Source organism: Centroberyx gerrardi, chromosome 8, assembly GCF_048128805.1.
Source record: "Centroberyx gerrardi isolate f3 chromosome 8, fCenGer3.hap1.cur.20231027, whole genome shotgun sequence".
NCBI lineage: Eukaryota > Metazoa > Chordata > Actinopteri > Beryciformes > Berycidae > Centroberyx > Centroberyx gerrardi.
In genome coordinates, this window is record NC_136004.1 from 10,760,139 (window position 1) to 10,775,818 (window position 15,680).

Consider the following 15,680-nt stretch of genomic DNA (forward strand, 5'->3'; position numbering starts at 1 on the left):
GACAGGGCCTGTGTGGCTGTGTTTCAGAGCAAGAGGCCTTTATCCCTGGGGCTCTGACACCAATTAAGCCATTTCACCGAGAGACGAAAACAGGGCCCGCCGTTTCACTGTAACATGAGCCAGCACCTAGCTGCTGGCCCCTCGCCATCTTTCCATTACTTCAGACACAAAAATGAACTTCAAGGACTTAAGAAAAATAAAAAGATGGTATATTTGGAGCGTGATCACACAATACCGACCGCTGGCAAAATTATGAGAGGAGGGATTTCAGTCTTTGTGCACTGAGCACCAGCAGTGAATCTTCATCAGTCAATACAGTTTCTCTGCCTTTAGTGCCAATGGCAAGGTTAATTTAACTGCGTTTAATTTAAATATATATATTTAAATTGACAGACAATACCTGACACAATATAATAGTATTATGCCACAATTGATGTTGAGAAAATCTCAGTATGTAGTTGCTTTTACATCTTTTTTTCTTTTTTTCTTTTTTTTTCCATAGTTGCCTTTTGGCAGGCAGCAGAGAGGAGCTTGTCTTAGGGCTAAAGCAGAATAATGCAAGGTTTGTTATGAATTAAATATTAGAAATCTTAACACAGCAGCCAATAAGAATTATTTGCCTTATTAAAGCAGCAGAAGACGCTGATTAAATTTTCATTGCATTGCAGTCTTTTTCCCATTTCTGCCTTCAATATATCATTCTAATGTATGAAACATGTGGAACAATGGCATATGGAACAATGGGAAGAGGGGGGCTTAATTTCGAGCTTGCAAATGAGGAGAAAGACGGCACAGATTCCCTTTTCTTGAAAACAATCTCATGTAAAGAAAAGAAAGGTGACAACAAGGTATTGTTCTGTGTCTGTCAGCTGACACTGATAACAAGCCACATACTGCCACTGGGGTGTCAAAATAGTACAACTGATTAAAAAAATGTAACTAACTTCTGCCAGTGCTTCTAATTCCAGCATCTCTTTTTGTACACAAATCCATCACCTGTAGGAGTAACACACCCTCCTCTGTACTACAATACCCTCTAAAAAGCGGGGCTTTAACTACCTACAAACAGTTAATTAACAGTATATATTTATCAAATAGTTTAAATAAAGAAAGGGTTAAATGAGCAAAAGCAAAAAATAGTGATAAATACCGGATTATTTTCAGTGCACTTGCACTCACAAATGATAGGTCATTTAGTTGTCCACATATAATGTGTACAGAGTAAATGAACATCATGGTATCTATTGTCCCATGAGGAAAACTCTTCCCTGAAACACTAGAGCTAATGAAATAGGGACCTATAAATAGCAGTATCATTACTGAGAGAGGACTTGCTTTGCACCAGTCTTTCCGTCTAACCCTTTTTACACTAATAACCGCTCTATGGCAATACACACTGTAGCTCGCCATCTAATGATACAGTACTGGACATTAAGACACAGGATCAGATGCAGATCAAGTAACTCACAGAAATGTTCATGTTTAAAAAAAAATCATGAGTTCATTTTGTAGTTGATTACTGCAGTATATAAATACAATCCTGAAAGGTGCTCTGCTACATCATGCACTCTGGTTCATAATTCAAAAATACACAGTAAGATAAGTTTCTGATAATTATCACATGAAAAGTAAGCATGACCACAGTCAGCAAGGGTCATTTTATATTTTACTTCAGTGTGTTTCAGAAAGCCAGTGGCAGGTTGACGGCTTTTTAACTTTTGGTGCGTGCTGACAAAAATTACTGAGGCAGCACAAACTGAACTTATTTTGTAAACGCATGTCAGATGAAAAGTGTGAAATATTGAAAGGAGCTGTTGCTGGCATTACCTTTTTTTATTTTTTTTTTAAGAGCAGTGAAAACTCCCATATCGCACTGTTTGCTGCATTTATTATTTACTTTTGGAAATCTCACGATTGAACACACAGTGCAATTTAGGTTTAAGTACGTCTGACAGGTCAAAGGTCTCTTTCTTGCTTTGACGAGAGTACAGCTGCGGTGATGCATTCGAGAGAGAAAAAAAAAAAAAAAAAAAAAAAAGACGCCTCGCTAACTCATGCCGGAGCCCTGACAAGACAACAAGTCACCTCATTCCTATTTGTACGTACTTCAAACATTTCTTCAAATAAACACAAATGTGCCATCTATTTCTGCGGGGGGTTATCGTCTCAACTAGCTCCTCCCTGGCTGGCTCAGGTACGGCGATATCTTCCATCCAGCGACAGAGAGACCACAATACCACAAAAAGGACGGGGCATGCAAAGAGTCTCCAGCAGCCACACACTCCTACTGCTGTAAACTAATTTCAATCAATCCTTCCTTTTTGCATCCCAAGCAGCCTCTGCTGGCTGCCACTGCCTGAAGATAACTATTTCACCACCTCTGTCATGCCTAATTAACAACTCAGATGTACAATTTAGAAATTTCGCAATTAACCTACTAAAATATTGTTGGAGGATGCTAATTGTTATGCCAGTTGCCATAAAGACTCATTTGCATAACGTATGTGCAAAAAACAATTATGAGCTGTTGATCGCACAGGAGCCCACGGAAAACGCTCGGAGCTATGGAGGGGGGAGCGGGAGAGACATGTGCGAGATGGGTGCTCGCGTGTGCAGATGGAGGGGCATCAACAGCACTGAATCATCGTACAAAAACCAGCTTTGAATGCGGGCAGGCCAGGAGTTGTGCAGATACCAGGCAGCACCGATGCAGAGGCATCTATCTCTGCTGCACAAGACCATTTTCCCTTCCAAATGAACCTGATATGTATTCTTTGTTTTCCTTTTTTTTCTCCTCTCCCCCTCTCTTTGTCTGGCTCTCTTTCTTTTCATCTTTGCTGATGGGAAAAAGGAGCGTATTTGGGAGCTACTTAGATAATAGCCACATCTTCCCCAATCCCCCTGCATGCTATAGAGGAGGAAGCACTAGTGGCCCTGCCATTGAGCCAGTCAGGAACCCAGCTGTGAGCGAGCCATTCTGCACAACACTATCTAGTCACTGCAGCCGCATCACTAGGGCACTCTGAGACAAAAAGCAGCCAAAGTCAATTGTCTCTCCTGCTGAATAGCTTTCTGTTCTCTGTCATACATTTACTGGGGCATTTTCAGCACTAATAAAACCATAGGGTAAAAAAAACAGCCAAGATGTAACAAATGCTGATTTTTGATCCCTGGCTGGCATGGAAAAAAAGATGCAATGACTTTGACATCTGCTGTAGCAATAATACTAATTATAATAATAGTAATAATAATAATAATAGTAAACAGCCATTTGGAATGAGAAGGCTCATTAACTGTTTGTCAGGAAGCATTGAAATTAATGTTCCCTATAGATTTCGGAAATGCTTACCTCCTCAGTCCTAACTCTATTTACTCCAGGTAATGCTTTTAGTCAGCCTTGCATGTGGTTAATTACAGGCTCATCCTGAGCAGTATTTAGCTCACGCGGTGTTCCTAGCTGAACAACACATATAGCCCAGATGAACAAATAAACATACACTAGAGTATGTTTAGCAGTTTGCAAAAGGCACAGCAAACGTGTCCAACGCAGCACTGACATTGGCTTGGACTGTTTGTGCAGTCTCTCCCTAATCCACTGCTTTAAACACTGGATCTGAGCATTTATCAGCCTGAATCTGCTGCACTCTCTCTCCTACCTCTCCAGACCCCCCGTTTCTGAACCTGGCGAGTCAAAGGTCAGGAAAACAACAAGTCAATACGCAGCCAAAAGGAGCGCTATGCAGCTGAGAGAGCTGTGGAGAGGGCTAAGCCTCTCTGTGGCACACCGTGATTTAGCCTGTAATAGTTTTCTGTAATCTCTTTCTATTGATTAAACCTCACATCAAAGAGGAGTCTTGCTACAGAACCTCTCTTTTCCTGGTCAGAAATACCATATGGAGGTAATCTTTCACCTTTGTTATTCTTGCCGCTCCCGCTGCTGCTGCTGCTGCGAGCCCCTCTTCCAGCATGAGAGCAAGACAAGGGAGTAGCCAGCAGGATAAAACAAACCTAGCATAGAGGAATCACTGCAAAACTCATCTGAATCGCAGGCATTTCCAGCTGAATGTGTTCATTGTCTTCCCACAGAAGCCAAGGGAAAAAAGGTACAGCATAAACACAGCATCTGCTTTTTTTTCTTTTTATAAAAATGTATCTACTTCAATGTTTCTGTTGTCCTGACATGAAAAATGTTTAAGAGTAAAACATGAATTGCTGTTGTATGCATGTAGCAAATGTAAAAGAAAAAGAAAAACCACATCACAGACTAAAGGACAAAGAGCAGCACTTGCCTACAGAATCTCACATTCAGCTTATCTAAATGCAAAACCAAGAAAATTTGGGGGGAAAAAACCCTCCTGCTAAAAACACTCAATTTACTGACAGGCAAATGACTTCATGCTGCCACTTAATCTCATTTCTTGCATAATGCACTCTAATTAGCATATCAAAGTGAATTAATACTTCTAGGGCATTAGCAATGCAGAAATATGCTGTAGCTCTACAATAAGAGTTGCAGGAGTGCCAGAAACTTCTAAACACTCTGAAAAGTCTTCAGAATATCTCTCTATTACGGGAAGATGAACTTCTCCTTCCGACAAAACAGAGAATAGCAACATTAGTATGATTAATTCTTTTAACTATAAACAACTCTGCCACCTCGCCATAGATCACAAAATTACAATGCTGATGTAGCTGCTCAGATTCAAACAGCCTTTTCACCCATACATGTTATAACACTTCTAAAGGCTTTACGCCAGTGCTCGGACGCACTATTCATCTCTTACTCTCTGCACACTGGACAATACTTCTCGATAACATGATACATGCGTGCAGCAATTACGCCGATGACTGCTGGACCGCTTTCAGATTCGTTATTAAAAGTCATTTTCGCCCAAATGGCCGATCCCATGGCTAAAAGACACCGGCCTCTGTGCCATTTGAACGGACATGAAAGGGCCAAGGAAGCCCTCTGTACGATGCTGCAGGAGCCAGTGAATGGCTCACTGTGTGCTAGAAAAACAGGCCGGTCAACAAGGCCACCAGACCAGCTGAGCTCTGTCAATGGCTAAGAGGGGGAGGCTGTGACTCTAAACCACAGGTTAACCACACACACACACACACACACACACACACACACACACGCTCTTTCTCCCCCCTCTATCTCTTCTCTGTCTCTCACACACACACACGTTCCCAAGCACTCTTCACACACAAATCTATATATAATTATTCTAAGTTCAGTTGTTGTCATTTTCATGCTTTTTTTATCCTTTATCCTCATATTGTTTACATGTTATTTTGAGCGAGTGAATTAAACCATTTAAAACATTACAACCATATCCATCATAGGGCTTCCAACAAATAAACTGGTAAACAATCTCATTACAGTAATTAGCAGAGCGACACATACATATTTGAATACGTTCAAAATGTAACCCAAGTTTGATAATGTGAAACCAAATCCAATATTTTTTCCATCGAGGTCTGAGTTCTACAGGTGGACCGATACGACTGCACTAGTGGAAGACGCTTTCACATCAAATCCACGATAGCATGTAAAATATAAGATGGCACTGTGTGTAATCAGTGTCCTCTCTTTTCTCTTTCTCTATCACTTGCATTGTGTGAACTCAACAGGCGTATAGATCACCTCGGGTAGACTAGTGGACCCTTTGCCTGCCCCTCTGGACGCCACCTGTGTTGGGGAAGTTCATAAAGTTTTATGATCTCCCCCAAGTCAATTTCCTCATAAACCACACAAAGGTCACAAATCTGGCAAACCGTCATGTTTGCCAAATTAAACAAAATCCACATCATTCTTCTGCTCTATTCTTTTTTTTTTTTTGTTGTTGTCTTTGACCGGGGAAATATGCACATTATGTGTTCAATGAATGGTCACACAGTAGTTTGAATTCTGTGAAGCAATCTGTTCATTAGCACTTTTTTCCCTGATAGAAATGTTTAACCTAAGCGTAATGTTTAACTTAAGAGCAGAGCAATCACATAAATATTCAGCACAGTAAATGCTGTCTGTAAAAGCCTATTATGTAAATGAGAAAAAAACAGTATGTTACCATTTAAGAATATAAAGTGCTGCAGACTATTACATGTGTTGCATGAGTACTGGGAAAAAGTGCAGAAAGTACAGTATAGCATAGGCTCTAAACTGCAATCTGTCTTTACAAAGGTGACCTTTCTAAAACATGCTATAGCAGAGTATGAGTTATAAGAAAAGTTATAAGACAAGAAAACACTATAGCAATAATTTCATCTCTCTCTCTCTCTCATGTGTGTGTGTCTGCGCACACACACACAGGCACACACACATTTAAAGTTTTTCAACCATGGATGTCTAAAAGCTGATTCCTACAGCCGTGATGATTATAAAGAGCCACTATGCCATATGCCTCAGTTTACTAGAGCAATACAAATATTTTCTACACACTTTTTTGCAAAATTCTAAATTTCCCAGTACTTTTTACATGCTGATGCCATGTATCATTTGCACTGTCAAGCTTAATTACTGACTCTCCTAATTTGCACTGCTAGTTTTATTAAAGAAGTGTGGCTTCAATTAGGATTCAATTATTGATTGTAAAGTAGAGTTGCCTTCATATGTTGAAAACGTGGCAATTGTTGGTGCTATAAAGCATGAATTGTGTGTGATCCCGGCAATTTAGAGCATATGCTACGGGAATTCCCCATCCTGTTAAGTGCCAGGGTGCTGAGGGTGAAAGCTGGAGCGCACTTTCTGCTTAAATCCACGCAGCCAGTATTGGACAAGATGCTCCTGCAGAAACACGAGCGTGGTGTCTTTAATGATAAACCAACCTAAGCCGTTTCTGGAACCATAGGAGTTTTCCTATTGCACGAAGACACAGGACAGTTAAAAAAAAAAAAAATGACTGACTGATTGATTGATTGATTTGGGTAAAGTTGCCCCATAACCTGGATGCAGGCTGCCACCGGATCACTGGGAGGTAAAGATGGCGGTGTGCTATTGTATTGTGGCTCCACTCGTTTTTTTTTCCCCCTTTGAGTATCTTCAGGTTTTTATCATGTGCACTTTTCACACTTTCATAGGATCTTACCTGTCTTTTCTTTGATTTCACAGAGAACGCTGAAGAGTGCAGGTTTCATTCTGTGACAGTTCAGTCCATGTTTCCTGTTTCAGTATAAGACAAAAATAAATATTGAAATATAGTCACTGTAATACCACATTTTTATACATTTACAAGCAAATTGATTAATTTAGATATTAATTTTGGCCGGCACTATGTCTAATTATGTTCCAACCACCGTGAACGTCAGACATGTCTCTCAAAAGTTATCCTAGGAACCTGCTATATAGTTCAGTCTTTGCTAAAAGTTACAAAAAAAAATAAAATAATAAAAAATCTTAGCTAATTAGATTATGGTAGCCTACAACAAATAATGCCCTGTTATAATTTTTATGACAATTTATATCCATTATGAACTTACTAACGTTGGTTATGAATTTCCTTCTTTTTTGGAAGTTGCTGCAATACGTGCATCATGCAGCATACCAATTATGTTTTTACTGTACCATGATTTAAAACAGACTAATGTAAAATCATTGAACAACTGGGACATGTGTGCACTAAAACTTTCTGAACACCATAAGCTCAGTCAGGCTCAAGTTGAGATACAAGCTGATTAAATAACATGCTGCTATTATCTCAGGGACAACTTTCTAATGTGTTAAAGGCAGTGAGGCACCAAATGCACCTCTGCACGGCTATCATTAAAGACACTCCAGCCTATTGTTATGCATGGGGGAGTTAAGTTAAGCGGGCCACATCTCAATAATGATGCGTTCAGCGTTTTGGGGGGCGAAGTTAGGAAAACATATAAATTAACCAACTTTGCTTGCGCCTCGTCCAGACTTTGATCAGTAATGGTCATTATTTGATGAAGAATGTCACCAATGTCTTGTTTTCTTCCGTCTCCGTCCGTCCCATCGTGTCCATGTGGAGGCGGCAGTGCCATGCCTCCTTGTACCGAGTGGCCAGCCAGACTGACACCGCCGATGGACTGCATGATCCGGGCTTGTTCGTCCATAGTAGCCGCTACAGAGTCTGTGCACTGAGCCACACAAATTGAAAAACTCATATACAAAATCAGCGAGGCTACAACATGTGCCGCAGAAAATAAGATGCACGGCTGTGTTGTTCTTCAGCGATGTGGAGCAAACACGTATTAAAATAAGAGACGAGCAGTGATGGTTTCGCTTAAATCTTGTGTCCAAGTTCTCGCTATCCTGTCGCTTTTTTACGCGCGGTCCAAAGTGTCGAAACGCGCGATAATGTTTGTCCAAAAATGCATAAGGCTGTTTGAATTTTTGTTTTTAAAACTTCTGTGTCAAAATTGACAGTCGTTGTCCATCGTATCCCGTACGAATCCTCATGCCAATTTGTCTTTTCTCTGTGATTTGACGGGTGGTGGGTAGAAACGCTCCTTGGTGATCTCTCATTTATTAGCGCTCTTCATGGGATTCCCGGCGCATTTCCTCTCCAAAATGTCCAAATCCTCCTCGTAAACCGCAGGCAACAAAATATCCAATGTGGAAACGTGTAAACAAATAAGAAAAAAATCTTATATAGGCTTGCATGTATGTTGCCAACTATAAATGTACAGAAATGATTCCCGCGACAACTGAAAATATTTAGAAAAATTAAACAATCTGCGGCATAGGTGTCCAAATGTGACTATAAAAAAATATGAAATGTAGAAAAAGTTGGGAGAATTCTGTTAGAAAAAAAAGCAACAGCGAGAAGAAATTAATTAGGCTACACGTTGTATAAAGGCGATGCGCAAAAAATATCTTGCCCTGCTGAAATTTATGAGCTCCAGCCTCTGCCTGTGTGTGTTTTATGTTGTTTGATGGCAGCGGTAGTGAGCGATTGACAGTGTGCCAATGCCACTCACTCAGTGCAGACGTGTCAGAGCAGGGAACAGGGGTAAAAAAAAAAGAAAAAAAAAAATCACAAAATACGAAATGAAAATGCACGCTCCGCCCTGCAGAGGAGGGGTCTATATTCTTGTCACTTCTCGCCTGAACACCGAAAAACAAAATGTTAAGAGCTAGTACTTAGGATGGTGATTATAATGATGAAAGCACGGCAGAGTCCCCTCTCTCTTTCTTGCAGCAGCAGCAGCAGCAGCGGGATATCCTCGTTTCCTCACGCGTGCACGGGCACCTATGTGCATATTCTCTACCTCTAATAAAGATTTACCCTTGCAGCAACACAGGTAAATGCATAATGAGAGTTTTTACACAGTTTGATGTAGAACTGCATAGTCCCTTGTAAGCCTTGGTTCAAGGCAGGCAAGCAGTAGACATGTTTATATTATTGGAAAGTAAAGCTCCTCGACCAATCCCCGACAAGAAAGACTAGGACTGACGACCGATGTGTCCTATTACTGGCAGATGCATGATGCCGAAAGCCCACCCACTCCATCCCTCCATCTTCAGCCTGCTAGTACAAAAGGATGGGAACTTCTGATTGGTCGTTGCTACGAGTGACATCCATTGCACAAGCAGGCGGCGCTGCTCGGTGCTCCTCCGCAGTTGCTATGGCAGCAGACACGTTGTTGAGCTGGATGCAAGGCAGCAAATACACTTCTACTATAAGCATCTACCATTGATTGAAAAAATATATATATATAACAACGGGGGTTTGCTTCCATTTTGCAAACACTTCATAATAGCTGTGCTTTAAGGAGTCTGGGGCTTTACAGAGAGTTTTGATTTTCTTATCTTGCAGTTTCACTTTTATGTTGTGTTTCCATGCAGGGCTTTGCCTTGTGTAATCTAAGGCCTTGATGTTGAACTTTTGACTGAGGGCTTTTGTTTGGCGTTAATGCTACCATTTCCAGTTCAAGTATTAGATTCTCCAGCTGCCAAAACAATAATTATTAACATCATTCCTCCCAAAACGAGGAGTCAGACAAGCAATAATATATTAATGCCATGGCTACTAATGTACTGTGCAGCCTGGAGCCACCCACTGACAATAAATGGGAGACTGATCTTGTAGACTTACAATGTTTGGCTTGAACTAAAACATCCAAATAAGCTCCATATTATAGTAGAGCTCTCAATTCCAGTCCAGGAAATGTGCAGTGTCCTTATCCCCAGAGAATCCTGCTGGTAACTGTCACAGACACCTTTTCCACTTTTTCCATTTCATTCTCACTCTTCTCTTTCCAAAGTTGTACATTGATGAGACAAACAGAGTTTGGAGTCGGGACAAACTTCGCTCCTCTTTCTAGCTCTGTGGCCGACTGCTGATTCTGAGGAACATGAACTGCAGGGAAAGAAATAACTGGTGTTTTTGTATTCAGTGATGATTCTGTTGGTGGTGAGCAATTCAATCTTTTTGAAAAAAAAAATCTGCAAAATTCTCCACTGTGCTTCTGAGGTTTTGATCAAATGTATATTGTTGGTGATCTTTTTGAGTGTTGATTTTGGTTGTGTATGCAAAATGTATTTAACATGCCAGGATGTTATATGTCTTATACTTATTTCTATTTTTAAAGGTGTTATGTGTAGCATTTTACTAAACATTGGCCATTAATTTTAGATTTTTAAGACACTGAAAAAAACAAACGAGACCATCACCGAGAATACTGGCAGCCTCTAATTGCCTCTACACTGCATTTTACATTGTGTGCCACCGGGTCGGATTCTGCAGGAAATCTGCTGGATTACTTTATGACAGAAAGAGAGATTGCTTTGCAGAACCAAACAGGTAGAGGGCGCTGTTCTTCCAGCGCAAACAGAGCTAAAGCTTTCAGAGTTTCTCGCAATGGCAGATGGTGGAAGGAGTGAAAAGCAGATGCAAAAATCACTTCCAACATGTTTATCCTCTTCAGTAAAGTGAAAAAGAAAACAAACGAGTGATGCCAGGGAGGGGACGGGGGTTTATGGGGTTTATGGGAAATGTGGTCTTAATTTTGAGAAACTCTAGCACTAACGATACCACTGGTGAGAGATAGAGGCTACCAATTATCTCCACCATGGTCTAATATTTTTTACGGTAATTATACCAAGTTATCACAATTAATTTGACAATGACATATTGATGTTTTTAAAATGCTATGCGTTGCACCTTTAAATAATTATTCATCTGAGACACTGGCTTACTTATTAATATAACCCCCAATTCAGAGTCTGGACGTAAAAGTGGTTGATGATGAGATTAACCATTCAGTAGAAACAACAGCAACAATGTGATGACAAACATCTTCATCCTTGTGCGCTGTATGATTAGAACAAAGCAGTGGATATTCTACTGTTGGACTATGTGGCCACAGGATATGATTCACCTCCATGATTCACTACTGAGTGAATGGATAAATCATTAGAAAAGTTGGGAACAATTGCACCCAAAGACATTTCAATTGAGGCCAGGAAACAGTGAGTCATTACTTAAAAACCTGTCCAACTTTTGACTGTCTTTCTAGAGGAGGAAGTGCGCACCACCCTGCCTTGCTCATCACGCGCGAGACTAGAGCGGCTTTCAATTTGCAGTCCAGGAACTACCAGGGAATTTTGGAGGATGTCTCAAAAATCAATCTATCCGTTGTTCTATTTGGCGGCTCTTGGCCATGAAGAAAAACCTTGACAAGCTCTGCATTAGATATCTGAATGAAAGTGTCAAACGTGTCACCATTAAGTACCATTCCTGGGACATAATTGACATTGTTCAAGTAATGAAATGTCTTAAAGCTCAAATGATCGTATGCGTTAAATTCCGAAGTTGGAAATTTTAATAGTATAAGATTTCAACACGCGAAAAAAACAGATTGTCTTTAGCGGGCTGTGTGGTTCGGCTCATTCACTTGACCTTGAAGTATAGGAGCAACACACTCTTGAGTTTAGTGAATGGGAGTCCCAGGACTACTGCATTTATCATTGAAATACTGAGCTGTCAAGTCACACTACATACCTGTCAAGAAGGGCTCAAAGGTACAGCTCCGGCTCCTCTCCTCTGTTGCAGTGCATGATTCTTCATTGCATTGCATAGCAGGCCTATTCACCATTGTTTTCAGCCATATGTCAACATAATTCATTTCCGTATGTGACAGCCCCTTCGAATAAGACACTGTGGCACTACTAGTTCACAACACCATGTTTACATAACCAAGGGGTTATGCTATCCGCTGTTTATAACATTTTTTTTCTCGCGCTTTCTTTCTAAAACCACATTGCTGCGATCTAAAAATGATGCATGCCAATTTCTTTGAAGACAGTATTCCTGAAATGTATTCTCTGTAACTTGACAAGATGTCTCCATATGTACGTTAGGTTAAATAAAATGACAATATGATTTTGAATGAGGTAAGCGCGGCGTAGGAATAAGCACCTACGAGCGTAGAGACAACACTTTGTCATCATGCTTCTCATTGTGACATCTGAAAAGACCCACAGGTGCTGTAGAAAGTGACTGTGTTGTCATATTTCATTTAGGCATCCTTCTGCAAAGCTGTAATTGCCTAATTAGCTTGTTAATTAGGAGATTAGCATTTACTGATAGAGTGGCTTGCTCTGTTGTGATGAGAGTAATACAGATTAAGTGAGAAGTTATGGGTGTATGATTTCACAATTCTGCTGTCCACAAAGGGGTCACAAATCATAAAAAGATTTGTGAAATCACTGCTGATTTTACACCAGAGAATGATGCTTGTCTTTCTTTATGTATTTTTTTTGGTATCAGAAAGGGTGTTAATGATGTCATGGTCAAAGAATGCTGAAGCGCGGTAAAAAGCAGCACGTCACACGGCGGTAGGAAGGCAGTGAGATACCTCCTGGTCTGAGTGTCGCCTGTGTGATCCCCTGTTGCTCAGGGGGATCGGAGGAAATGACCGAGCAGACGGTGCCAGAGACATTACTAAACCAATTACCAACAGTCTTTCATTTGGTTTGGATACTTTATTCTTATTTATTTCCTGGTATTTATCGCCGGCATGCGCGCGCTTCGTCTTCATTACTGCTGCGCATGTGGAAGCAGAGGGAGGCAGCCTGAATATGTATTGAATCTGCTCCCAGTTTTAGTGGACAAATATCCTTTAAATCCTCTGCCTTTAAACAAAATCATATGTATGGGTCAGAGCTGAATATTGTGCAAGTTCAAAAGATCAGGCAGCATGGATGGCACATACAGTTGGTGCTTGAAAGGTAGATAACTATGTAGGAAATATTGTATCTGCTGTTATGTGTTGTTAACTCCCCCTATGGTTATTATGTAATTTCAAGTGAAGTGTTAGTGTGGGAGGTAAACTAGCAAACCACTCAGATTGTTAAATGCACAATAAGCGTGTTGATATATATATAACATATTTGGACTGGAGTCATTTTTTGATGGTGAGTTTGCAATTTGTGGTTTTACTCTCTCTCCAATAACTTCAATAAGGAACACTCTCCTCTCCCACCATCAAACTGGTTATGCTGGGAAGCTCCTAGATGTGAATGTGTGCAACTGTGCAGGACATTGCTGAAAAAAACCACACAGTTTCAGTCAACTTTGCCTGGAAAAATGACGTTTATTTCATTATAATCCCAACAGCGAAAAGTATCACATCCAAGGAAACAGTTTCTTTTGGAAGTCAAGACAGATGTGAGAGATCAGGGGCAGGCAGTAATCAGGAGGGGAAGGTGAGAGGTACACAGCTATACTGCTCGCCATGATCAATCATACTATACTTGTCCTCCCTCGACTCTGGCTGTTACACTGTCTCCACTGAATGCGCTACTCTCTTTGCTTAAAATTATTACACAGGCCATAAACCCAGAGAGGTGAGTGTCCTGTTAATGTGGGTACATGTAGTGGTTGCAGTAACCTTTAAGATTGGCCAGCGGTGGTGGCTTGGACACGGGCCATATATCGCGTTCAATACCAGACGCGCTTTGACTTGAAAAGGCATTTTAGGGCCTTCCATTTTAATTGTCAGCCACGCTACAGGCTAAATTGATTCCCATGAGTAGAATGAAATCAGACCTTGATTGCTTTCAATGCAACACTCACATTCACTTGACAGATTTCTAAGACCTTGTATGTGATGATATTGAGACAAACACGGAAATGTGTCATTCATACTATAAATATCTACTTTTGTTCAATTTGTAGTGGTTAATGTAATTTTCTCCTGAGAATGAGCTGCTCAAAGAATATGAAAGAAAAACAACTATATCTAAATCATAGCTCAATTGCTACAGCATGTCTACAATACACTGACAATTATAGTAAATGTGACATTAAGTGTTTCAATTACAAATCATTTGAATCCTGTCTCTCTTACTGTATCCCCTTCCATTTTTTAACTTTAAAGATTAAAACTTTATATTTTTTTTGACTTTTTTTTTCTCCCCGTCAACATCAATTTGTCTGCTAATGAACAGAAAATTTCCAAAGAGGTCACAGTGTGGCGTGTCTAAATCACTGTGGCCAGGCTGCCCTCAACTCAACTTGAGTATTGACATTATGCCAGCTCTGACACCATAACTCAGCCCACTGCGATGGTCATTTGATAAATGGTATCATAAATTGTTGACAAAACAATTTGTGATGTGTTATGTTACCGATGGGTTGTAGTGCTTATCAAATCAAGTAATCTGGCAGGCCTCTCCATTCATCAGCATAATGCAAGCACTCGCTGCAGATAGTGATGACTTTGTTGCTTTGTCGACATACAGTACAAATCTGGTGTTGCTGGGTTTGGCATGGAGGAGGGAAGAGCGGTTGGCATCAAAGTTTCATTATCTTTTATGCCTTTCTTAGGGAGGTGCAGTGTTGCCATCTTTTCCCTCAATACTGGGGAAGTGTGTGGTGTGACCAAAACACTAAAGTGTGCATGGTTCGGAAATGGTTTGTTTTTATCTAAAATAATCATCATAAAGAAGGTTTTTGGATTGTGAATATTGATGCTTTTTCAACTGGGATGTGCATGCAGACACATACAGTATCCAAGACAGATTTGACATGGAGAGTAGTTGAGGTGCATAAGAGAACAGTAGTGTGCAAACAAACATCACATTTTAGCTTAAAAAAATGCAATAGGTCTTTCCCATAATTCCCTTGCTTACCAGAGAAATGATCATTACAGTTTGTATGATTGCATTGCCAAACTAAGCGTATTTGTTTATGCATGTATTTTTTTCTCTTGCGTATTCTGCATGTGAGAAATAGTTGCTATTTAAACACTGAAAAGTCTCCATTTCTACATTTCACGTGACACAGGCACTTTTATAACATAAAAACTAGATGTCGACACCAATCAAATGATTCTGAGGTAGTTAAAAAAAAAACTATATTTTTAAACACATTATACAAATGCCTACAATTGCCTAAACTACAAGCTTAAAAATTCATGTTAAAGAGTAGGTTTACTCTATTAGTGTTACATTTTGGCATGTTGTAAGATCACATGTCTTAAAAGTGTAGTTTGTTGTTTGCACCAGGCCTGGCAGCATTTATCTAAGATTTCTACTGGTCTCCCATATTAATATAAAATAGATTAAAGTTCCATGTTTTGTTTTGTTTTTCAAACATTTATCCCTCATCATCTCTCCTGAAAATATGTCAGATAGAAAATAAGCCTTGTACTGTATCTAACAACTCAAGAGTGAGTTGATTTATGTCGGGAGTGCTGACAAG

The 15,680-nt window shown here is 40.1% G+C and overlaps 1 protein-coding gene across 7 annotated transcripts in view; it reads right to left on the reverse strand.

Moving 5' to 3' along the window:
• Positions 1-8,082, reverse strand: part of pbx3b (pre-B-cell leukemia homeobox 3b) — a 59,806-nt gene extending 51,724 nt beyond the window's left edge. For all 7 annotated transcript variants that reach the window (XM_071927833.1, XM_071927829.1, XM_071927832.1 and 4 more), the window contains exons 1-2: positions 7,886-8,082; positions 7,092-7,165 (exon numbers count right to left, since the gene is read on the reverse strand). In XM_071927833.1, the coding sequence (XP_071783934.1) occupies positions 7,092-7,165; positions 7,886-8,082 (271 nt within the window). The remainder of the gene's footprint in view (positions 1-7,091; positions 7,166-7,885) is intronic.
• Between the last annotated feature and the right edge of the window lie 7,598 nt (positions 8,083-15,680).